General features: G+C 37.2%; 1 protein-coding gene across 17 annotated transcripts in view; it reads left to right on the top strand.

The window, feature by feature from the left end:
• The window catches only part of CBLB (Cbl proto-oncogene B), a 221,967-nt gene that overhangs the window by 124,190 nt on the left and 71,883 nt on the right, over positions 1-25,894 (top strand). For all 17 annotated transcript variants that reach the window (XM_060404202.1, XM_060404205.1, XM_060404194.1 and 14 more), the window contains exons 7-10: positions 192-329; positions 3,914-4,001; positions 6,880-7,011; positions 21,806-22,009. In XM_060404202.1, coding sequence (XP_060260185.1) covers positions 192-329; positions 3,914-4,001; positions 6,880-7,011; positions 21,806-22,009 — 562 coding nt within the window. The remainder of the gene's footprint in view (positions 1-191; positions 330-3,913; positions 4,002-6,879; positions 7,012-21,805; positions 22,010-25,894) is intronic.

Genomic DNA, 25,894 nt, shown 5'->3' with positions numbered 1-25,894 from the left:
TGGAATTACTATCGTTATTTCTTTTGCAGATCAGTAAATGGAGAAGGAGAAAAGTGTAAAAATAAGTTTGAAGATAGAAATCCTAAATGACTTTGTTTATTTTGCTTAAGAAAAATCTAACAATTGTTTGATAGTAGTTAGTGAGCAGACATTTTGAAAGTGTTTAAACATAATTTTCTTATGTTTCACAGCTACATTTTCCGGTTAAGCTGCACCAGGCTGGGGCAGTGGGCCATTGGCTATGTGACAGGGGATGGCAATATCTTACAGACCATACCGCACAACAAGCCCTTATTTCAAGCCTTGATTGATGGCAGCAGGGAAGGATTGTGAGTATGAGACGTGGGAGTTGGAGTGTTTATTGTTCACAGATGTGGAAGATAGAGGCTCCTTTTGATGGTTGGCATGGACAGTGAGGCTGATGGTGTGACTGGTTTTTATTTTAAAACTAAGAAATAGATGATCCTTAGATTTTACTGTTCATTTCTTAAAATAGTCAATTTAAAGTAACCTAATTATTGATTTTTTTTTTTTTTTTAGCATGGTCCTCACAACCTTCAGATCTCAATATTTCCTTAGAGATATTAGAAAATACATTAGTTGGAGAATGGATGAGCAGAATGATTATTTGATTGTTCCCTAGCTAGCTCTGCTCCTGTGCTCCCAATTTGTACTCTCAGTCAGTATAGGGTCTTTTAATCCTGCTGTTGGGATCATGGGCAGATTCTGATAGGCTCTGTTCTTAGACTGTTAGTAAAGTTGCAAAGAAGCTCCCATTGTGGGATTGCCACAGACAGCTCACAAAAGCAACCACCCCAAAGAGCCATCCATCCTCTCTTCTGTCTCAGAAAAATACAGCTGGTTATTCAAGGGGCCTGGAATTTCATTTCCCTGGGGAGCACTGTGCTCCTGTGTCTCTGAAACGTGCCTTCCTTCTCTCCCACCCTCCTCTTTCGCTTCCTCTCTTTTGTCTTTTTTTTTTTTTAATTAAAGGATAAGTGAGGTACAATGTTAAATGTTACAGGTGACCAGTATAATGATTCACAATTTTTAAAGGTTATGCTCCGTTTGTTGTTGTTGTTGTTCAGTCACTCAGTCATGTCTGACTCTTTCCTTGGACTGCAGCATGCCTGGCTTCCCTGTCCTTCACCCTCTCCTGATGTTTGTGCAAACTCATGTCCGTTGAGTCAGTGATGCCATCCAAACAGTTCATCCGCTTTGTCCCCTTTTCCTCCTGCCCTCAATCTTTCCCAGCCTCAGAGTCTTTTCCAGTGAGTCAGCTCTTTGCATCAGGGGCCAAAGTATTGGAGCTGCAACTTCAGCATCTGTCCTTCCAATGAATTTTTAAGGTTGATTTCCTTTAGGATTTATTGGTTTGATCTCCTTGCTGTCCAAGGGACTCTCAAGAGTCTTTTCTAGCACCGCAGTCTGAAAGTGCCCATTCTTCAGTGCTCATTCGGCTCCATTTATAGTTACTGTAAAATATTGACTACCAGAAAGAGAAAATAGTTTCCGTAGCAAAATTTTACTTTGCCAAAGTAAGAACAAAAAAAAAAAGAAAAGTGATGGGCTCCATGTGAATGGATAGAAGTTGTGAAATTTTAAGAAATAGTTATGTAAGAATGAATGTCAAACTGGTACTAAAAGTCTGTATTTCTCCTTTTTTTAATTATAAATTTGCTATTCCGTTATTTATACCTTACCTCTAGTACATCAAGGATTCATATGTGTGGCTTTCTATCCACTGTAACAGGATTTTTGCTTTGAAGAAAATGTACTTCGGAGTTTTAACTTATAAAAAGAGATCATAAGTGGGCAAATCTGTGAATGGACTAATTTTGATATATCTTATTTATCTTGTGGGCTTTTCTGGTAGCTCAGAAGTAAAGAGTCTGTCTGCCAATACAGGAGACCTGGGTTTGATCCCTGGGTCCAAAATATGCCCTGGAGAAGGAAATGGCAACCCACTGCAGTATGTTTGCCTGGGAAATCCCATGGTCAGAGGAGCCTGGCTGGCTACAATCCATGCGATTGCAGAGTCAGACATGAAACAACAGCAACAACAAAAGATCAGTAAAAACACAGGATATCATCTGTCCAACTATTTCCAACTGTCAGGTTCATTTCTCCTTTCCTTATAGTTAATCTGATATTGTGGGACGTAAGTGATAAGGAGGTTTACTTTGATAACTAGCCAAGATTCCTTATTCCTTCAGTGCCATTGAAAGGGACTCAGCAGCAGCAGTATTGAAGACCATAATCATTGAATTGCTCCTATACAGAATTTTTAAACCTGTTCTCTCGCAAAATTATTGTCATTTTGTAATCTTTTATTTCTGAATTCTCCCTAGAATTCAACATTTTTGAAGTGTGGTGAACAAGTATAAAAAGAAAGTTACCAACTTTTGCTTATCACTTCTGTAACATTTGTAGCATTTTATCCTACCCCTATGCTGCTGCTGCTGCTAAGTCGCTTCAGTCGTGTCCGACTCTGTGCGACCCCATAGATGGCAGCCCACCAGGCTCCCCCGTCCCTGGGATTCTCCAGGCAAGAACACTGGAGTGAGTTGCCATTTCCTTCTCCAATGCATGCAAGTGAAAAGTGAAAGTGAAGTCGCTCAGTCATGTCTGACCCTTAGCGACCCCATGGACGGTAGCCCACCAGGCTCCTCCATCCATGGGATTTTCCAGGCAAGAGTACTGGAGTGGGGTGCCATTGCTTTCTCCGAACTCCTTTTCCTAAATCTTAAAAATACAACAACAACAAAAAAACCCACTCACTGATTTTCTTCTTACCATATGAGAATTGTCTGTCCTCTAGGTTTATTTTTTCCTGGTTTTCTTGTAGAATTTTAAACACTAACATATTTATAGACTATTTATGGATAAATATTTCTTGTTACTTCACACAATAGTTGTCGTATAGTTTTGCCCTTCATTCACCACTGTAGTATTATATTCCTAAGGTATCATTCAAAAATCTAAAACAAAAAGTTAATAAACAAAATCACCTGTAACTTAATGAATTGATGAAATCCAGCAGTAGTGTTACTTATTTCCTAATCTAATATAGGTGCTTACCAACATGATCAGCTTCATTTTTAAAGATGGATTTCTTAATAATTAAGCACTGGTTTAGCCCAGCAAATGGCGTGGTAATTTAAGTTCTTATTTTAATTCTCTCTAGAAATGGAACCTTACGTTTATAAACCATTCTGTTGGTAGCTTCATGTGAAATAAATGAAACCTAGAGTTGTAACCTTTGTGTATGTGCACGTGTGTATGTGTGCCAGGGTAAATGGAAGGTGAAACAGAAAGGGGATGGGAAACTAGAGAAAGAAAACACCACAAAAATGTTTGGATAACTTTTACGAGAAAATTGTGGGCTTTAATTCTATTTTTGTTTTGTTGTGGTACTAAGCATAGTGTAAAATGTAACATTAATTGTGCTTCATGTGAAAGACATAATAATTGCAAATAGGTATATTTTCTGAGTATTTTGGAATAGAATATGAGTAACCAGTGAAAGTGTCAGTCACTCAGTCATGTCCAACTCTTGTGGCCCCTATGGACTGCAGCTTGCCAGGCTCCATAGAATTCTCCAGGCAAGAATACTGAAGTGGGTTGCCATTTCCTTCTCCAATACATATAGTGAAGGTATTTAATTGAAAGTGATTGCTTAATGGCTGAGTCCATATTCATTATATATTTCTTGTGTTTCCTAGATTTTAAATTTCCTAAAAATAACTTGTAGTGTTATGGAAACAGTGATAGAATAAATTCTTGATGTAAGATACATAAAAAGGAGACATCTAAATGTGCATTTAAATATAGAAGAATCTGATTACATAACCTTAGAGGCAATTAAGACTTGTATCTAGTTATGTAAATAAAATTTCTGTTTATAATTCAGCTATCTTTATCCTGATGGGAGGAGTTATAATCCTGATTTAACTGGATTATGTGAACCTACACCCCATGATCATATAAAAGTTACACAGGTAAGGACAATTTCTGGAGACATATTTAAAATTAATAAGTATTTGTGATTCCTTTGAAATAACGTTCTTAATAATTGGTAAAGTCATGTACAGATATTTAATGCAAAATATATTTAAGGAATTCTAAGTGTTTGAAAAGAAATTATAGAACTTTCTTCATTTTTTGGATAAAAATCTCTTATTAATCTTTCTGCTTCCAATATAATACTGACATTTATGTGGGGAAATAGATAAATCTGTAGGTAGGCAGATTGATAGGAAAGGAGAGACATTTAGCTTTAGAAAACTTCAGGGAGGACTAGAATAATTGTATGCATTAGTTTCTAAAGTCAAATGAGTAATTGAAACCTGTTGGAGACAATAAATTGTAATCTTGTAAATCCACTGTTGGCACCCTCATAGGTTATGACTTGGCGGCAGGGGGTGGGGGCCAGGTAACTTGGTAAAGTCTTTCTTGAGGGTGATATTCAATAGTTACCAAAACCTAAACATGTTTGACTCTAGATTCCATATACATATCACTTGAATATACACACAAAGATCTGTACACCTGGATGTTCACTTTAGCATTTTTCTTGAAAATGAAATATTCAGTTCAGTTCAGTCACTCAGTCGTGTCCGACTCTTTGCGACCCCATGAATCGCAGCACGCCAGGCCTCCCTGTCCATCACCAACTCCCGGAGTTCACTCAAACTCATGTCCATCGAGTCGGTGATGCCATCCAGCCATCTCATCCTCTGTCGTCCCTTTCTGCTCCTGCCCCCAATCCCTCCCAGCATCAGAGTCTTTTCCATTGAGTCAACTCTTCGCATGAGGTGGCCAAAGTATTGGAATTTCAGCTTTAGCATCAGTCCAATTACAGTATACCAAATAGTTATATTCGGTCTTAGGTTAAATACCATAGTATACTCATACTTCATTATCTTGTAAAGTCTTTAACAAGAGGAAGGTAGCTCTGAACACTCACATGGGAACTTCTGCATCTTGTTATGTAAAAAAGTTTTGTAAAGCTTAATTATGTAACATTTGATTTTGTAAAATGACATTATGTAACTTCAGTTTTATAAATAAAAATTATCATTTGTGAACGTGTGAATGCACTTTAAAAAAATAAAAATGAAAAACTAATTTGGCAACAGTCTTTGAGAGAGAACTTCCAATATTATGTAGCTGTAGTTAAAATTTTTTTAAAAATTTTATAATTTGTATATTTTGTGCTTTGTGTAATAATAAGACTGTAATAAAACCAAATGATAAGTTTTAGGGAAAACAGTAGATAATTTTTCATTTCTGCTTCTTTAGATTTCAATGGTTTTGATATTTAAAATATACTTGTTGACATGTGTACTATTTTGGGCAGTTTTAAAACTTTAATATATGAAAGCCATTTAAAAAGTTATGTACTGATTCTGTGTTTTCTAATATATGTAAAAAGACACAGGAGACAATTCCTCATTATAAAGCCATTGTTTAAAAATTGTTTTAAAATTCATATTCAGGAGTAGTATCATTCTCTTAAACTACTCATAAATATTTGAATAGCTTACCTCTTAGGTTGCATTGGCTTCTGCAAGTGTGATTGTATCGTATTTTAATTTTTTTGATAATTGTAAATTGGCCCATTGAATTGCATAACCAGTATACGGGCTACAGTCTATAGGGTCGCAAAGAGTCAGACACGACTGAAGTGACTGAGGACACACACACATAGATACTTATCTAGTATTTTAGGGATTTCAGTCATATATATGATACTTTGTACTTCTTTTCCATCTTGATCTACTCTTTCCCTTAATTTATTTTAAAATTGTATAGTCACACATATACCATGGAAGACAGAATTTATATATGAATGAGTGAATATGTGGGTGTGTGTATCTATGTGTTTCTACATAAATATTTTTTCTCACTGAGATTGTAAGATCTTTTTAGGCTAGGGATTAAATATTGTCATTTATTCATCCTGTCCAAGGCCATTTATGTAGTACATACTTACTAGACTAACACATTGCCTTATTTAAACAAATTTTTGTTTCAATAACTCCTTTTCTTTGTATCCCTATTAAGTAACACTCTGTTCATACTTTCTTTATACTTACCAATATATCTGAATCTTCTTTGTGACAGAGATCTTTTCATTATTTGAACACTGAGAATTTAACTATGCCAAAAGCATCTAAACTAGTGAATAAAGAGAATAGATTTTTAATAAAATAGCTTTTGGTAGCTGAAATGATTAGGTTTTTGATCATGTTAGACTGGGTAAAGAGTATGCAAATAGGGGTTTAATATAGAATTTTAGGTAAATAATTTATACTACTGAGCCTCAGGTTTTTTATTTTAATTCAGTGTATCTTATTATACTTTGGAGATTATATGACATAGTAAATGTGGACAATAGTACATAGCATGCAGAAAGACCTTGGCAAATTTTCCATCCTGAAGTTTCCTAGATAGATGTCTAAGAAATAAAATTGTCAGTATTTCAGTTTTGTCAAAACTGTATTGCAGTTTTGACATTAAAATTAGATGAGTATGTAGTATTTACAGAGAAAAGTATTGTTTTTTATTGAATTTAAAACCATACGTTTGTCTCTTAAATCACCCTGTTGATGCAGGTACCTTCCTAAAGGAACAGTACAAAATGTTAAATAATCCAAAGTATTAAAAAAGCTTACACAGTTGCTGATAAAATCTTTTTAATTTTATAGACCAAATTGTGACTACCAATTTAAAAAATATCTTAAATGGCAGTTGGATCTGACAGAATCAAGTATGAGGAATTTACTGTGAGTCATGGTATTTGAGAAAATTCAGTCTTATCAGTTCATGCAAAAAAATACATTAATGTTACCTTTTTTGCTCCCCCAATTCCAGGAACAATATGAATTATATTGTGAGATGGGTTCCACTTTCCAGCTCTGTAAGATTTGTGCTGAGAACGACAAGGATGTCAAGATCGAGCCTTGTGGGCACCTGATGTGCACCTCTTGTCTTACAGCCTGGCAGGTATAGTCAAGATTTAGTCACATTAATGTCTTCCTTACATTCCCTATGAATATGTCTTTTTTCAGTTGTCTTCATCTTAAGGATTCAAAAAGTCATACTGATAAGTGTTTGTTTGAACGGTTGATTTTTTAAAAATCTCATATGTTTGAGTCTTTCACTTCTACGATTTGACTTTTTGTTGGGTTTTCATGTTTTCCTTGTGCTGTGCTGTGCTTAGTTGCTCAGTCATGTCCTACTCTTTGTTAGCTCATGGACTGTAGCCCTCTCTGTCTGTGGGGATTCTCCAGCCGAGAATACTGGAGTTGGTTGCCATTCCCTCCTCCAGGGGATCTTTCCGACCCACGGCTCGTACCCAGGTCTCCCACGTTGCAAGTGGACTCTTTACCGTCTGAGCCACCAGGGAGGCCCAAGAATTCTGGAGTGGGTAGCCTGTCCCTTCTCCAGGGGGTGTTGCCAACCCAGGAATCTAACCAGGGTCTCCTGCATTGCAAGTGGATTCTTTACCAGCTGAGCTTCCAGGGAAGCCCTTTCTTTCACTATTATTTATTTAATATATAAAATTAAAATAACTTACTCTTATAATATTAATCATAAGTAGTTCTGCTTCTATAACACTATTGATTTCAGAATATCACCAGTGTTGCAAACTAACTATATTTATTTATTGTAGCCCAGATTCTATTTATAGTAGATCAGCTTCTCAAGCAAAGTAAACCCTAGTAGATAAATCTTATGTTGATGTTGCAACACTTCTCTTGAGAAGGTATGGCTCCTGTCTCACATATGTCTCCAATTGCTCTGTAAGGCTAAAACAGGAGAATGAGACAGAAAGTTTCCCAAATGTCCGTAGTTCCTTTAGTCACTAAATTTTCCAATTTACAAGCCAAAGCGGCCTTCCATTCTGTAGGCATTCAATAAATAGAAATTGATTTGCTGTTTTAGAATAAGACCTAGAAAATAATGGGTTTCCCCAAGGGCTTCTTTGAAATATTTCTTTATCTGTAATAAAGGTTGGAGATTTTAAAATAGATCTTTGGACAGATTTCTAGTTTTGTGTATTTGGAGGATTCACAGAATATTTTGCTCAAGCACTTTTTTAGGTACTCTGTTTTAACATAGTCAGTGTTGAAGTCAGTATGGTTGATTGGATTTAGAAAACAAATCATTAAACTTTCAAGCCTATAAAAAAATTTGCAATTGAGAGTTATCATGTGTATCCTTTCCAGCCCAGAACCTGTGTATTTCCTCAGGAAGGATGGCCTCAGGGGATCAAAGGAGCATTGATGTTTGTTGAGCTTATTACTTGATGATAGAATATTAATGATTCTCACATTTTCGCATTCTTATGAAGAGGGCCTCTTTTTACCTTTGGGGAACTTTTAAAAATGGATGAAGAAAAAGAGGAAGAACTAGGAAATGAATTACAATTGATTTACATTTACAGAGCCATTTCTGAGCTCCCAGACATCTTTCCTTAGTTAGTAAAAATTGTTCAACCTCCCTACATGGCTGTCTTTCAATATGCATTTGATTTATATTTTACCTGAGGTTTTCCTTGTTTTCTTTGCCCTCATTTCCCTTTATCCCTTTATGATGCTTGTGAATTTTGTGTAGGACAGGGAGAAGTTGGAGGAAAAGCAATGCCCAGTATGGTATCAGCAAACTCTCAACATAAAGTTACTTGATTGCTGTTTATGTTAACAAATAATAGTTCTGCAGACATAGCAGTGCCTTTTTTTAAAAATAAATGTTTCAATAAATTTAGTTACACTGGTAGAAGATAAAACTGTCAGTTTGCAAATGGATTTCAAATGTATCAGTAGAAAATATTATAGAGATGTTATTAACTCAGTGCCTGGCTGACAGGGAGGGGACCACTTTAAGATTATTTGCTTTAAGTATTTCAGGGCAAGTATTAAACTGACAGAGGCTAAATATGTTTGTCAAGCCCTTTAGATTGAGTTACGTCTTCAGTACAGTAGTATGGTTCTTACAGGTTTGAAGAAAGGAAAAGTTTGCTTTTCTCCCTAAAGAAAACCAGAATTTTAGGCTGGTCCAGGCTCCCAGCACTCTACCTCTGCAGATGGCCTGCGTACTTCAGCCCCTTCTCTGTGGTCCTGGGCTTGAAGCATACAAATACAAGCATATTGCAGGACCTAGCATCTTCATCTTGAAACTTAGCATTTGGAAGTTCAGAGGAAGTTCCCACTATGTTGGTGGAAACCTTTGGTTAGTAAAGATTATCATTTACAGTGTCATTCAAAATAGCTGTTCACCTTACGGCTCAGAGTAAGTGAAAGAGTGGAGCTGAATGTAAAATAAAGAGGTTTTACTTATTTTAGTTTCTATATTCTTCTTAAATGAAACTAATCTTTAAAACTCCAGGGCCAGTGATATGTATTTCATGAGTCTGTGCACTCCTTGCAATAGGTTTGTTATGTGCAGGGACACAGGGGGGTGTCCCAGTCGTCACGGCTGTGTTATTAATCCTTCACCCTTTACATCGCCACAGCTTTTCTATGTTTTATTCTGTAGTCTCCAAGTGGTACCGTTCCTCTTTATGATTTTCCATATTGATCTAATGGCCTTATATTAAGATAGGTTCAGTCAATTTGTAATTGCTCATATTTGAAATGTTTTCTTTTCTTTTTTTTTTAAAAGTCTTTAGTACTTCTTAGTCTTAGAGATTGAGGAAGTACATAAATTGTCAAGTGCTAAAAATTGGCCCTGAGTAAAATTTTAGGAGAAGCTATGTGAAAAAATAGTAATAAAGTAGTAGTTGAGTAAGTTAAGTAGGAAAAAAAAATTGACAAATTTGAAAGTGCTTAGAAAGTTGAAATAATCAAAATAAATCACACTCATGTCACTAGTGATGTGACTCAGACAGTAAAGCAGCTGTCTACAATGCGGGAGACCTGGGTTCGATCCCGGGGTTGGGAAGATCCCCTGGAGAAGGGAATGGCAATCCACTCCAGTACTATTGCCTGGAGAATCCCATGGACAGAGGAGCCTGGTAGGCTATAGTCCATGGGGTCGCAAAGAGGTGGACACGACTGAGCGACTAATCTCAATCTCAATATAATCATAGAATTTTGTATATAGGTTAATGAAAAATATGCAAAGGCAGTATTTCAGCATCATTAAAATTCTTCCCACACAGGATGTTTAATGATTAATAAGTATTTTTCTGATGCATTTTTGTATATGTCTCTGTAATCTGCATGTTATTTAGTCTCATAGTGAAAAGTGAAAGTGAAAGTCTCTCAGTCGTGTCCAACTCTTTGCGACCCCATAGACTGTATAGTCCATGGAATTCTCCAGGCCAGAATACTGGAGTGGGTAACCTTTCCCTTCTCCAGAGGATTTTCTCAACCCCGGGATCGAACTGTATTGCAGGTGGATTCTTTACTAGCTGAGCCACAGGGAAGCCTACGTTGTGTCCAACTCTTCGCAACCCCATGAACTGTAGCCTGCCAGACTCCTCGTCTGTGGGATTTCCTAGGGAAGAATACTGGAGTGGGTTGCCATGTCCTCCTCCAGGGGATCTTCCCAACCTAAGACTGAACCAATGTCTGTTATGTCTCCTGCTTTGCTGGGCAGATTCTTAAGATCTTCCCTGGTGGCTCAGATGGTAAAGCATCTCCCTGCAATGCGGGAGACCCGGGTTCGATTGCTGGGTTGGGAAGATCTCCTGGAGAAGGAAATGGCAGCTCACTCCAGTACTCTTGCCTGGAAAATTCTGTGGACGGAGGAGCCTAGTAGGCTACAGTCCATGGGTTCGCAAAGAGTCTGACATGAGTGAGCGACTTCACTTTCGTATGCTAGATAATATAAAGAAAAGAGAACACTAGGACTAAGATTTTTGCTAAATTGCTTCAGTCATGTCCAACTCTTTGTTACCCTATGGACTGTAGCCCTCCAGGCTCCTCTGTCCATGGGATTCTCCAGGCAAGAATACTGGAGTGGATTGCCGTGCCCTCCTCCAGAGGATCTTCCCGACCTAGAATTGAACCAGTCAGTGTCTGTTATGTCTCTTGCTTTGGCAGGCAGATTCTTAACCACTAGCACCACCTGGGATGCCCAGAACTAAGATGACAAGTTAAAAGACATTGATATTGAAGATCAATTGTCAAAAAGCCTTCGTAATGTCTCCATTCTGTCCATTTCTCTTCTGAAATGTATCTGTAGTCTTTTCAAAGACTCTTTAGCATGCTCCAGATCTGTGAATGAATTCTAAGAATTTCAAGCCTCAGCTCCATTTGTTCCATTCAGTCGCTGCTGAGTGATTCCCTTCAACTTTTCACATTTTGGTTTTTTTTGCACTTTTTTATATTGCTGGCAATATTATTGGTACTAAACCTATAGCCAGGAAGACCAAGTTTCTATTTATCGCTTTTTGTTTAATGCCAGTAGACATGCACAGTGATCTCTGGTTCAAGTTTTCTCTACCCCAAAGAGAACTGTTGTTGGGTCAACATTTGGGAATTTCAAAGTGATATTCAGTAGTCTGTATCTCAATGGAAATTTAGTCGTTAAAGAAGCTTCAACTTGTGAACATTTCCACTTTTGGATAACCTGAATATTTCTACATGTACATAATTTCACCCAGTACTTCTTGCTGCCAAACAAAAAATCTGTTTTTTGACAGCTTTCATAGTTTTGTATGGACTGCAGTATTTGACAACCTGTTAAACACATTATTGCAAAATACCCCTGTTATTTAATAAAAACAAAGGTTTTATACAGTGAATCTAGTTAAAACAGTTAACAAACATCAGCTATACTAAATCCTCACATGAGTGAGCTGCTCACTGAATTTAACCTAATTGACTGTCAAAGTGAGGACAAATGAACACAAGTATGGGACTTTTCTATAGTTCTATACTGTGCTGTGAAACATTGTATATAAGCTTGTAGATGTAATTGGAAATGTTATGTGACTCCCTGGATATGAGTACATGTAGTAATGTGTGTCTTTTTTCTTTTTTTTTTTAACTTTTTCCTTATTCAAAATGGTAAAGGGCTAGAATGTGTTTTGTGACTTTAAAGACAGTGTTTTGGTTTCTATATGCTTGTTTTTCTGAGAGAAAAAATTGGGTTTTCAAACTTAATTGTGCACAAGAATAATTTGATATCCTTTAACTTGCTTGGTACAAGCTGACATGGAATGACATCCATCATTCTTTAGTATCTCAAATCCATTGTTATTTATTTAGGAAACAATCTTTGAGCATCTTCTCTGTCCGAGGTTCTATGGTAAAGACCCAGTCCATACTCACAAGAAGTTAAAATTAAATCTAAAAATTTTATAGAGGGGCACAGTACTAATAATCACTTGAAATGAATATCCTGTTATCTTTCAAATTTAATTATGGATGGGAAATATTTTTGTTACTTTTTTCTGCTACTTTGGTTGGGTGTATTGACATGAAAAGGATTTTAAAAGCTGCATGTCTGCCAAGAAGCTCTGATAAATCAGAGTCCAATAGGAAATATTAAACCCAGACCATAAAACATTTTGTGTTTAGCCATTGTGAATCTTTAGCAAGTCTCTCTCCACTAACTTTTCCTTCCATTTGATGCCCTACTTTGGTTTAATTGAAATTCATCGGAGACTTAAAGTTTATGTAATTAATGGAAACCTAAGACATGCACAGTAGAGGTGTCAGTCAGTTGTTTCAAGCTGCAAGTGGTTACTCTAATTGCTGTCATAATGGCCCATTAGTCATGCCTCCAAAGAGGTGTCAGATACTTTCTTCTCCTTCTGAAACATCTGTGTTATTTAATAAATTGAATAAGCAAGCCTGAGTTTGCACAGAATACTAAGTAAGCTTGAGTAATCACCTCTCTAGAGGCATTCTTTGAAGCAGCATCACTGTGGGTGAGGCATTTCTATTCTATCCTTAGCAGTGAAACTTGGGAGAGTTTTGTTTCACTTCCACACTGTTCCACGATTATTAACAAAACATTTTCTTCTTTACCCTGAATTCTTCCATGTCTTCTGTTTTGTAATAGCACATTATGTGGAAGTGATGTTGCAGGGTTACTATGTACGGTGTCAAGTAAGGAACTGTTTTTATTCGATTTTTCCTTTCAGAATATAGAAAATATCTTCTGAGCTCATGAATAGGACAGACTGTAAACTATGTTCTTCAAATTTTCCTTCCAAAATGAAAAATGGATATATATGTGTATATATATATATATATATATGCCAGTTGGATATGCAGCCTTATTTTTAATTACTGCCAAGGACTTTAATTCAGTTAAAAATAAAATTAATTTTTTCTTCTAGTTATTCCTCTTGCATATTTTTTCAAAATAATTTAGAGGAAAGATATTGGAATATGCAAAATGCTTCATAAAAAGTCAATAGATGAAAATTAATAAGCCCTGATTTTAACATGTGATTAAAGAGATTTATATATGTCCCATATTTAGAGAGCATTATTGGATGGGAAGAAATATGTAACTGAGAGGTGAGAAGTCAGCTCAAAGGACCACATTTAAGGCACTAAGAAATAATCTTTTAATATATCTTCCTTCAAAAGCAAGCAGGCTTCAAATTTCTAGCCTCAGTGAAACTTTTTAGACTTAGTACTACAAGTACTTAGTACATGATAAAATGCTGAAAGTCCTCTTTCACTTTGAGAGTCATGTAATGGCCGCGGTTTCCTCAGCTATCTCACCTCTTTTGTTTTGTTCCTGAGACTATTTTTGTAGTAATCATAACAACCAGAATTTGCATAGCACTTTGCAAAGCTTCGAATTAATTTTTCTTACTTTACCTTTCAGATATCCCTTAAAATGTGCATTCTTTCATTGTACCCAACAAATAAGATGACATGGCTTACCCAGTGTCACACAGTTGGAGTTTGTGGGTATAGGGCTCTAGTCCAGCCCTCCAGATCAGAATGTCTGTGCTCCAACAAATAAGATGACATGGCTTACCCAGTGTCACACAGTTGGAGTTTGTTGGTATAGGGTTCTAGTCCAGCCCTCCAGATCAGAGTGTCTGTGCTCCTTTCCTGAGTCACTGTTTTCATGGACCTCCCAAATTAAAACTAGAAGAGTCTAGATTCATCTCTGTCATTTCCCCTTGCCCGCCATAAAAGAACATCAGAACTAAAGATCTCTCGCTGTTACTTATTCTAATACCATCATTAACTGTCCTCATTCATTCTTTTTGTTTGTTTTTTAATTTATTTTTTCATTGAAGGGTAATTCCTTTACAGAATTTTGTTGTTTTCTGTCAGACCTCAGCATGAATCAGCCATAGGTATACATATATCTCCTCCCCATCAGACCCCTCTAGGTCGATACAGAGCCCCTGTTGGAGTTTCCTGAGCTATAGAGCAAATTCCCGTAGGCTATCTATTTTACATATGGTAATGTAAACTTCCATGTTACTCTTTCCATACATCTCACCTTCTTTTCCACTCTCCCTATGTCCATAAGTCTATTCTCTATGTTTTTTTTCTCCATTGCTGCCCTGTAAATAAATTCTTCAGTACCATTTTTCTCTATTCCGTATATGTGCGTTAGAATATGATATTTATCTTTCTCTTTCTGACTCACTTCAGTTTGTATAATAGGTTCTAGGTTCTTCCACCTCATCAGAACTGACTCAAATGCGTTCATTTTTATGGCTGAGTAATATTCCATTGTGTATATGTACCACAACTTCTTAATCTATTCATGTGTTGATGGACATCTAGGTTATTTACATGGTTTAACTATTGTAAATAGTGCTGCAATGAGCAATGGGATACATGTGTCTTTTTCAACCCTGGAATCCTCAGGGTATATACCTAGGAGTGGGATTGCTGGGTTATATGGTGGTTTTGTTCCTAGTTTTTTAAGGAATCTCCATACCATCTTCCATAGTGGCTGTATCAATTTACATTCCCATCAACAGTGGAAGAGGATTCTTTTTTCTCCACACCCTCTCTAGCATTTATTGTTTGTAGGCTTTTTGATGATGGCCAGTCTGAGTGATGTGAGGTGATAACTCATTGTGGTTTTGATTTGCATTTCTCTAATAATGAATGATGTTGAGCATATTTTCATGTGTCTGTTAGCCATCTGTATGTCTTCTTTGGAGAAATGTCTGTTTAGGTCTTTTTCCCCCTTTTTGATTGGGTTGTTTTTCTACTATTGAGTTGCATGAGCTGCTTGTATATTTTGGAAATTTATCCTTTGTCGTTTGTTTCATTTGCTATTATTTTCACCCATTCTGAGTGTTGTCTTTTCACCTTGCTTATAGTTTCCTTTGCTGTGCAGAAGCTTTTACTTTTAATCAGAACTCTCCGCCATGACCCATCCATCTTGGGTGGCCCTACATGTCATGGCTCATAGTTTTATTGAGTTAGACAAAGTTGTGGTCCATGTGATCAGATTGATTAGTTTTCTGTGATTGTGGTTTTTATTCTGTTTGACCTCTGATGGAAGAGGATAAGAGTATTTTTAATTTCCGTAATTGTGTTGTCTCTGAATGTTTATTCTTTAATTCTTCTAGGTCTTTGTTAATTGATTCTTGCATTTTCTCCATTTTGCTTCAAAGGTTATGATCATGTTTACTATCATTTTTCTGAATTCTTTTTCGGGTAGTTTCCTCTTCATTTATTTGGACTTCTGTGTTTCTAGTTTTTTCCTTCATTTTTGTAGTTTTTCTCTGTCTTTTCATTTTTTTTTAACTTATTGTGTGTGAGGTCTCTTTTTCCCAGGCTTCAAGGTTGAATTCCTTCTTCCTTTTGGTTTCTGCGCTCCTAAGGTTGGTCCAGTGGTTTGTGTAAGCTTCTTGTAGGGTGAGATTTGTGCTGAGTGTCTGTTTGTGTTTCCTCTGAGGGGCAAGGCTGAGTGAGGTGCTAATCCTGTCTGCTGATGACTGGGTTTGTATTTTTTTTTTGTTTGTTGTTTAGATGTTGTTTAGATGAGGCATCCTGCACAGGGTGCTGTTGGTAGTTGGGGGATGCTGGGTCTTGTATTCCAGTGGTTTCCTTTGTGTGAGTTCTCACTATTTGATACCCCCTAGGGTTAGTTTCAGAGAAGGCAGTGGCACCCCACTCCAGTGTTCTCGCCTGGAGAATCCCAGGGACAGAGGAGCCTGGTGGGCTTCCGTCTATGGGGTCACACAGAGTCAGACACGACTGAAGCGACTTAGCAGCAGCAGCAGCAGCAGCAGCAGCAGGGTTAGTTCTCTGGTAGTCTAGGGTCTTGGAGTCAGTGCTCCCACTCCAAAGGCTCAGGGCTTGATCTCTTCAAATCCTTATGCTTATGGTAAGTTTTGAACATATATGATGAAAATTTTCAAGAATATATGCAGTGGATTCTCTGTTTAATTTCCAAGTGTATCAGGGCTGGCTGAGGAGACTCCTTAGGTGGACACCAGAAATGCCAATGAGAAGGGAAGACAACACTGAAGCCTCTGGGTTCCTGATTACCATGTATAGCTCAGAAAATCCTACCCAGTGCTCTGTAGAGACCTGTGATTGTCTCTTGTAGCCATCCTCGAAAACAGCCAGGATATTAGATGTAATCTGTGCGAGGTCTCTGGTTGGAGGGGCGGGTGGGAGTCCACAGCATATATGGGGAGTCCCCATGTATATGGGGACCAGCGGCAGGTTGCACCGGGCCACCGGGCTGTCTCCTGCAGTCCTGGCCGCAATTTGTCCAGTAGTTTCAGACTCCCCAGGCTTTGGCTGCAGGGAGAGCCAGTTTGCTTCCTGGTTCATTCTTTTTTAAAATAATTTTAGTTCTTTATTTTTGGCTGTGTTCGATCTTTGTTGCTACATGGGCTTTTACTCTAGTTGCGGCGAGTGCGGGCCACTCTGTGTTTGTGCTACACAGGCTTCTTATTGCTGTGGCCTCTCTTGTAGCTGAGTACGGGGGTCTAGGGTGTGTGAGCTTCAGCTGTTGCAGGGCATGGGCTCTAGAGCACAAGCTCAGTAGTTGTGGTGGATGGGCTTGAACCCGTGTCTCCTGCATTGGTAGGCAGATTCTTTACCACTGAGCTACCAGGGAAGCCCCTCATTCTTTATAACAAGAATTTGCTGAGTTTTTGTGAAATATATTGTGCTCTGAAAATGCTTAGCCTGTACCCAAGGTGCTGTCAGTATATGTATGTGTATTTATCTACTTGGTTAGTTATTTTTTTTATAGTTGTTTCATGTTGTAAAAGAAAAGATTTATGGTAGCTTCTAATCCATGTGAAGCATAGCACGGTAATATACGTTAGAAGTTACCGAGATGGGAAACACAAACCCACATAAAGTAAAAATATAAAATGCATTCCAAAATGGGACTCATGAAGTACTATGTATTTTCTGGGACCCTCACTTTATACTGTATTTGCTGGAAGGCATGAAGTGATTGGCCTCAAAGTATGCCTCCAAATAATTAATCATCCAGAGAGCAAAATAAATTGTACTATATATTTACCTTTAAAAAAATAAAAGAAAGTATGTAAGAGATAATATAGATCTGAACAATATTTAACCAAAGAATATGGAAGGTGACTGATATATAAACTTGCAGTATTTATTGTTGCCAAATGAACCTTAGAATTTTATCATGAGCATCTTACGTAGTTTCAGAGAATGTAGAACTGGCTGTTAACTTTCTGTCTCTTTTGGTTTGGTAGGATTTATTTGAGGAAGTGAAATCTACTGAGTAAATCAGAATGGATGAAGTCCAAGTGCTTCCTCTTAACTTTCTCATTATGTAAATTTTTTGGAGCTGATAGAAGGAGTTATTTATTGGTTCTTCATTAACATATGTTTTCCCATCTTATGTTAAGTGTATGTTGACAGAAGCATTATTTTAATTATTAAGGTGCAATTCTGATAATTTTTATGTCTGTTGAAGACACTCTTTGTGTTTAATCAACCATCTGACGAAACAAGGGTGAAGTACTGAAATAGCACCAAAATTTGAGAATTTGAGTACCAAATTTGAGAATATGGTCAAGCCTAATTTTCATATGACAGTAGTCAGTTTGTAGAGAAAGTAGTGGATGAAGTCATTTTGGAAGAGGCAAGTTGTGTGATCTCTGTTTGCAAATGAAAATTGAAGTACATTGCAGCTGGATTTTTATCGTAGTAATTAATGTAAACTCTCAACAAAGATAAAACTTAACAGAAAATATATTTTGTGACATATACCCATAAAGCAGCTACTGTCACATTTGTATAGCATTATTCTTGAAGGTAGGAAAGATGGCCAAAAACCCAAGTTCAGTTTTAGATGAACTGTTCCCAGTCTTTCTTGTACCATCAAGATACTGTTATTGTATATCACTTTCTCCTCTTTCCAAACACAATCTTTTCAGTTATCCTTTATCAGGAAATAGATCATGTAAACTGGAAGTTATCTTTAACCAGACAACATGCAGACTGACCTTGGAGGTTCTAAGGAATCCTTTGTAGGGGATGCAGTTGCTTATTCATTCTAGCCACTGTGCTCAAAAGTAATATGACTTAAATTATTTAGATTGGCTAGATTAATTGTAGTTATGATAACTGTATGTTAGGTCTTAAAAGATTTCCTGTTTTCTAGGTGCTTATACTAAAACGTTTACAAATGATTTATGTGACGTGTAAGCCATGTCACCAGGGCTTCCCTGGTGGCTCAGATGGTAAAGCGTCTGCCTGCAATGTGGGAGACCCAGGTTCGATCCCTGGGTTGGGAATATCCCTTGGAGAAGGAAATAGCAACCCACTCCAGCACCCTTGCTGGAAAATCCCATGAACAGACGAGCCTGGTAGGCTACAGTCCATGGGGTCGCAAAGAGTTGGACATGACTGAGAGGCTTCATTTCACTTTATGTGAAGTGTAGGATTTACTTCAAGGTTATCCAGGGCTGGAGGGAGCAAGAGAACAAACATATAGCTGAAACAGGATTGAGCATTAATTGATAATTGTTGAAGTTGGGAGATAGGTACATACAGATTTATTACACTTTTCTCTGTGCTTCTGTTTATGTTTGGAAATTTCTGATACTTTTAAAAAAATGTCTAAATGAATGAAGTGTCTACCTAGGCCCCAGAGTATTGCTTTCCACCCTTCATGCATTAAAGACACAGAGAACATCAGCTGTTTTATACTTTAATTGTTTACTTAGTGGCGTTTAGCTTCCTTAAATTAAAGAAAAAAGCTGTATACCCATTTCCCCCACAACCTACTCCCGCATCGCCCACTCTCAATCTCTGGCAACCACCAATCTGTTCTCTGTATCTGAACTTGACTTTTCTTTTGAGTTAATTGATCTTTAGATTTCATGTGCAACAGAGATCATATTGTATTTGTCTTTCTCTGGCTTATTTCTTACATACTGCCTTTGAGGTCCACCCATCTTGTGGCAAATGGCAAGATTTTGTTCTGTTTTATGGCAAAATTCTATTCCACGTATGTGCATGCCACAGTTTGTGTCCATTGAAGGACACTTGGGTTGTTTCCATATCTTTGCTGCTATAAGTATTGCTGCAGTGAACACAGGATGTGCATCTATCTTTTCTAATTAGTGTTTTCATTTTCTTCAGGTAAATATCCAGAAGTGGGATTTGGATGGATTGTATGTTAGTTTTGTTTTTAATGTTTTTGAGGAACCTCCATACTATTTTCCATAGTGCCTGCATTAATTTACATTCCTGTCAGCAGTACACAAGGGTTTTCTCTGTCCACATCCTCATCAACACTTGTTATTTCTAGTCTTTTTGATAATAGCCACCTAAGAGATGTGAGGGGATATGTCACTGTGGTTTTGATTTGCATTTCCCTGATGATTAGTTACACTGAATATCTTTTCATGTTCCTGTTTGCCATGTATATGTCTTTGAAAAAATGTCTATTCAGATCTGTCCATTTTTTAATCAGATTGTTAGTAGTTTGTTTTGTCTTTTGTTTCCTGTTGAGTTGTATGAGTTCTTTATATATTTTGGATGTCACTTGCAAATATTTCCTTACATTCAGTAGGTTATCTTTTCATTCTGTTGATGGTTTCCTTTGCCATACAGAACCTTTTTAGTTTGATGTAATCTCACTTGTTTATTTTTGCTTTTGCTGCTTTCAGTTTTGGTGTCAGGTTAAAAAATTCATGCCAAGTTCTATGTCAAGGAGCTTACCACTTAAATTTTCTTCTATCTAGAAGTTTTATGGTTTCAGTTCTTACTTTCAATTCTTTAATCCATTTTAAGTTAATTTTTATATATGGTATAAGGTAATAGTCCAGTCTTTATTAATTTATTGATGCCATGTGACTCTCTTATTTTCCTGACACCATTTATTGAAGAGACTGACCTTTTCTCACTGTATATTCTTGGCTTCTTTGTTGTAAATTAATTGACCGTATATATCCATGGGTTCATTTCTAGGCTCTGTTCTGTTCCAGTGACCTGTGTGTCTCTTTATGCAGTTCCATACTGTTTTAATTACTGTCGATTTGTATTGCTCTACTTAGGGCCCAGAGTACCAGTTTCCATCATTCATGCATTAAAGATGTGGAGAACATTAGTTCTTTTGCATCTTGCTCTTTCATATTAAAACTATCTATTTGAAATTTTCTTATGTAGATCTGTAGGAAAATTCCCTGCAGGAATACAATATGAACCCCTTTTGACTTTTATAATGAGGGGATTATACCTGGATGATAACCTGTATTGAATATATACTTACACTTCTTATTATCAAAAGATAGGAGAAATGTTGAGTTTTCCTTAAATATTTGCTCCTGTGTTAGAAAATATCAGTATAAGATGGGAGAATTAAGTAACAGTTTTATTATCTGTAAAATGATGGAGCAGGTAATTGAATTGCCTTGAAGCTCAGCAGACCTGAGCACATGTGGCAGTAACCATCAGAGAATTTTGTAATAACCTGTCTATATCTCTTCAACTCTTTTACCATTCCAAGTTTCTTTCCCAGATTACATAAGCAGTCCATGAATAAAGAATTGTAGTTTTGTTTTGTTTTGTTTTGTTTTTAAATTAACCAATCCAATGAACATTTGTTTTTCTTGTTTTGACAATTGGGAGATTTTCTGAAAACTTCAGTAATTAGCTCATAAATGAATTTCTGGCCACAAAGTAATTGCACAGATCTTTTTGCAGTATCTATGTTGGAAGCAAAATGAGGGGCAAAATGTGTTAACTCACATATTACTACATTCCATATGGGCTGTGTCAGGGTGACCAGCTGTTAAGACAATTGTGACTTCTAAATATAAACTTAATTTTTCCCACTGATTGCTTATAAATCAGGACTTCAAAAGACCTCAGCAATCAAAATGGAAATATTTAGCCATAGTTATGTGCACAGGAACTTTTTTCAGAATTGACTTTGAAATGTATTGTTCCAACTGATACTACCACTTTTTTTATGATAGAAATTTTCATCAAAATGTCCTTTTTATCAAATGTTTAATTAGGACTACTGGCTTTTGGTAATGAGGGATATGAGTCAATTTTGAGTTTTCTGCAGGACTGTAAAGTTTTGATGCATTAAAACTGTAAATGAACATTCAGTAAAGCTAGGCTCTTTTTCTTTGGCAAATCAAAGGTTTTGTTAAAGAAATTTTTCTTTGAAAGTTTGAAATAATGAGCATTTATTTTGTTAGCTCTGTGTTCTACTCCACCACCTTCAAGACTGACCTTCCCTCAACCTCACTGCCTATCTCAAAACGCTCTTTTTTCCCCCAACTTCTTTTTTTATAGTTGTATAGTTTTCTATAGTTGGCCCCTGTCTGTTTTGTTTTATTTTTGAACAGAGACCAATCAGTATAATTTTTGTGTTTGTTCAGGAGTCAGACGGCCAGGGCTGCCCATTCTGTCGCTGCGAGATAAAAGGAACGGAGCCCATCATCGTGGACCCCTTTGATCCGAGGGATGAAGGATCCAGGTGCTGTAGCATCATCGACCCCTTTGGAATGCCAATGCTGGACTTGGACGATGATGATGACCGGGAAGAGTCCTTGATGATGAATCGGTTGGCAAATGTTCGAAAGGTAAACTAGGAAATACAGGGTTTTTTCATGTGTTGTGTGGACATGAAAAAGAAATGATGCTGTCACAAGTAGGGTATGACTGAGTTTGCTTGGGTATGAGAAAGAAAGATTCCGGAATCAAAAGAAAGGTGAAGATACAGGTAATGTTGAAAGGCTGATGGAATCATTGGGCGAGAAAGAGCTAAACTACTCTCAGTGCTCTTCTTGGTTTTAAACTCCAAAATGAGAGATGGTGAGAGCCTTCGTATAGAATTAAACATCATCTGAGACTGGCAGTAACATATCCAAGGAGAAAATTGAAGAAAGGAAATTATTAAAATTAGAAGTGATGATATTACCTTTGTGAAGTTACCATAGTCTGGGGTTTGCTTATCAATATTGCTATCTCAGGAAATTAACTTTGTCAGTTCACTGGGAATGGATGCTACTACCCAGTTTATGCAGACAAGCCCACAGGGACTAGTCAGTGAACCAGAATGCCAGTTGAGTAACTAACAAACGAAAAATGTAATGATCCAGAGAACTGGACTCTGAGCTATCAGGCTATTCTTTGTATAAAAAGATACATGAAATTCAGCTTACACTCCAAAGTGATTGAGTGATATTTGCTCTTAAAATTAGAGAAATGGTAACGAGCGGTATGAAAGGGTTGGCACAGACAGTATGAAGGTGGCCCCCTTCCTTCTGACTCAGGGCAGGCGTGGTCCTCATCCCTGCCGGGTTCAGACTTGGCCTGAACAGCCTTGTAGAACCTCTGCTCTGATTTGTTAGGATATGGCAGGTGATATGCAGCCTGTTTGCCATCTGTGCAGGTAGAGTGATGGGAGTGTGTGGTGGCGCCAGACCATGTCTGCCATATGCGTCTGGGTCTCTGAGTTAGGGAGACACCTCGTACAGGAAACGGATGAGGTGATTGGGGGGTTACAGCTTCTTTAGGGCTATGTCAAAGTTTATTTCTTGGCCCTCCTGCATTTTGTGTTCCAGTGTTCCATGCTTACCAAGTCCTTGTCCTTAGGATTTATTTTTACTCTATTTTTGATTGGAGGATAATTGCTTTGTGAAGTTGTATTGGTCACTGCTGTACAACAGTGTGAATCAAATTTAAGTAAACATATATCCTCCCCACTCTTGAGCCTCCTTCCCACCCCACCCCCCATCTTACCCCTCTAGGTCATCACAGAGCACTAGGCTGAGCACCCTGTTACATAGCAGCTTTCCACTAGCTGTCCGTTTTACACATGGTCACATAGATATTTCAGTCCTTCGCTCAAATTTCTGCATATGGAGATAATATTACCACCACCAGAATGGCTACTCTCAAAGTTTGCTTTGGAATAAGATGATTTTTATTCTTCACCTCACTGTTTTTTCATTAAAATGTTATAATTTAAGAGAAACTACTCTTGATTCTGTCTTTTAATGCTGACAACTATATTCAGTTTTGAAGTTTGTGATCCCTTTGGCCCAAGAGATGGAAGAAAGGAAGTAATTATTCCTCAGTTCCTCAGTAACCCTACCTAAAGGATGAACAAGAAACAAAAAGCTCTAACTGAAACAGGGAATTGGGACTTAAATTTTAAGATGAACTCTTAATCAGTATTTTCTACCAGTATTAATATGTATATGAATAAAACTTCTCACATCTTTTATTCTCTCAACTTGAAGAGGAAGATAACCCTTCTCATTTTTCAGATAAGGAAATGAGGCTCAGCCTAGGCTTGTGATGTGCTGCATTAGGAATTTGTAGAGCCAGAATTCAGTTATGTCTGCTGGATAAAAATGCAGTGATAACCAACACTTCATATGTAGCTCTCTCACATGCAGTGTGATGAAATGGTTTCTACCAAGTCAGATTGTGGACTGTATCCTAAAATATTTGTCATATAGTATTACTTTAATGAAGTAAAATAAAGTAGTAGCATTTATGATTTCAGTGAGCTTACAGTGTTCTAGGTTCTTAAATCCTTGATCTCATTCGATCATGACACCAACCCAGTAGAGAAGCTACTGTTAATGTGCTGTTTTACAAAGGAGGCCATTGAAGGAGGAGGTGCAATGACTTGCCTAAGAGCCAAGTAATACTTTAAGCAGAATTGGTGCTGTATTCCAGGTCTTCCTGATACTTAAACCTTCAGTTGTGCGCCATCATGCAATATACCTCTTTTGTCCTTTTTGGAACATGTCACACAAGTTGTACTTGATAGTGCATAGGTACCTGTCTTCTGCAGGTCTTTTCAGTTTCATAATACAATGTACATCATGAATAACCAGAAATTAAAAATAATTTGAATTGTGATCTGTTGGCATTAACCTATAAAGTTACTTACGCCCTAATTGGTCACTGAAAACCTAGCTAATTCATTTAGGCCCTCCTAATTAGATGTATAAGTAATAATTATGTTTGTTTCCAATATACTCATTGTATGTGGCTATTTAAATGTTTCTAATTAAGATTTAATAAATTTAAAAATTTTGTCCTTCAGTCACACTCAACATATTTGGAATGCTTAAGAGCCTCTTGTGTCTACCAGCTACAGTGTCGAACTGTACAGATGTAGAACATTTCTATATATATCAAAATATTTATTATAGATAGATATAATAGAAATACTTAATAACCAGTAGATAATTTTTTTACACAGCGTTATGAGATCATTCCTCCAGGTTCTTATTAGAAGAAGCTAGGTCTTATTGCAAAAGACTTTTCCTTTTAATTTAGGAACCTAATGGTTTTAGCTTGGTCTGAATATTTGACTGATCTAGCACTAAAATCATTAATCTGTAGTCTGTGTTTGTTTTCCTGTGAGCTAATGATGATTTTACATTTTAAATGGTTATATATTTAAATGATTTTTTAGTTACCTATGTAATTTCCTTGATTTTGCCTCTTGGTTTGCAAAGCCTAAAATATTTACTATCTGGCCCTTTAAGAAAAACATTTCCATCTCCAGATCTAGGACACTTTAAAGCATTTAAAGAATGCTTATTGAATGCATGGATAATAGGGGATGACAGAAAAGTATCTGAGACAAGTACAACAGCTGAAGTAGTTCTAGTGAACTAGATGGTAATGTTTTCTAGCTAGGAAAAAGGCATTTTCAATTTTCTTTACTAAATGGGCTTTCTACTTTCAGTGATTCATGTCAGAGGACGGGGAAAAGGGCCATAAAAGTAATTCTTTCAAGAACTTTGTACACCTTACTGGTTGGGAGAAAATGGTATTTACCCTACATGAGTTTGGGAAAGATTGCGGTTTCAGCCTGATTTTCACTGAATTAAGTTGAAGCTGGAGCTTTGTTTCAGTAGTGGCACTGACAATTGAAGGGAATCACTGGTAACATAAAATGAGCACAGAACAGTCAAAGGTGACTGGTGGTTTTCCCTGGTCTTTCACGCACTCTCAAACCATGCATGTTGTGTTCTCTGGCATGCTGGTGAACTTTCTGTTGAGGGAGCTGAGAAATTTTGACAATGATCTTCTCTTTCAATTGAATTCATTTCAGTCGCTCAGTCGTGTCCGACTCTTTGCGACCCCATGAATAGCAGCACGCCAGGCCTCCCTGTCCATCACCAACTCCCAGAGTTCACTCAGATTCACGTCCATTGAGTCAGTGATGCCATCCAGCCTCTCATCCTCGGTCGTCCCCTTCTCCTCCTGCCCCCAATCCCTCCCAGCATCAAAGTCTTTTCCAATGAGTCAACTCTTTGCATGAGGTGGCCAAAGTACTGGAGTTTCAGCTTCAGCATCAGTCCTTCCAATGAACACTCAGGACTGATCTCCTTTAGATTGGAGTGGTTGGATCTTCTTGAAGTCCAAGGGACTCTGAAGAGTCTTCTCCAACACCACAGTTCAAAAGCATCAATTCTTCGGTGCTCAGCTTTCTT

This window comes from Ovis aries, chromosome 1 (genome assembly GCF_016772045.2).
Source record: "Ovis aries strain OAR_USU_Benz2616 breed Rambouillet chromosome 1, ARS-UI_Ramb_v3.0, whole genome shotgun sequence".
NCBI classification, from domain to species: domain Eukaryota; kingdom Metazoa; phylum Chordata; class Mammalia; order Artiodactyla; family Bovidae; genus Ovis; species Ovis aries.
This window is presented reverse-complemented; position numbering and strand designations above follow the sequence as displayed.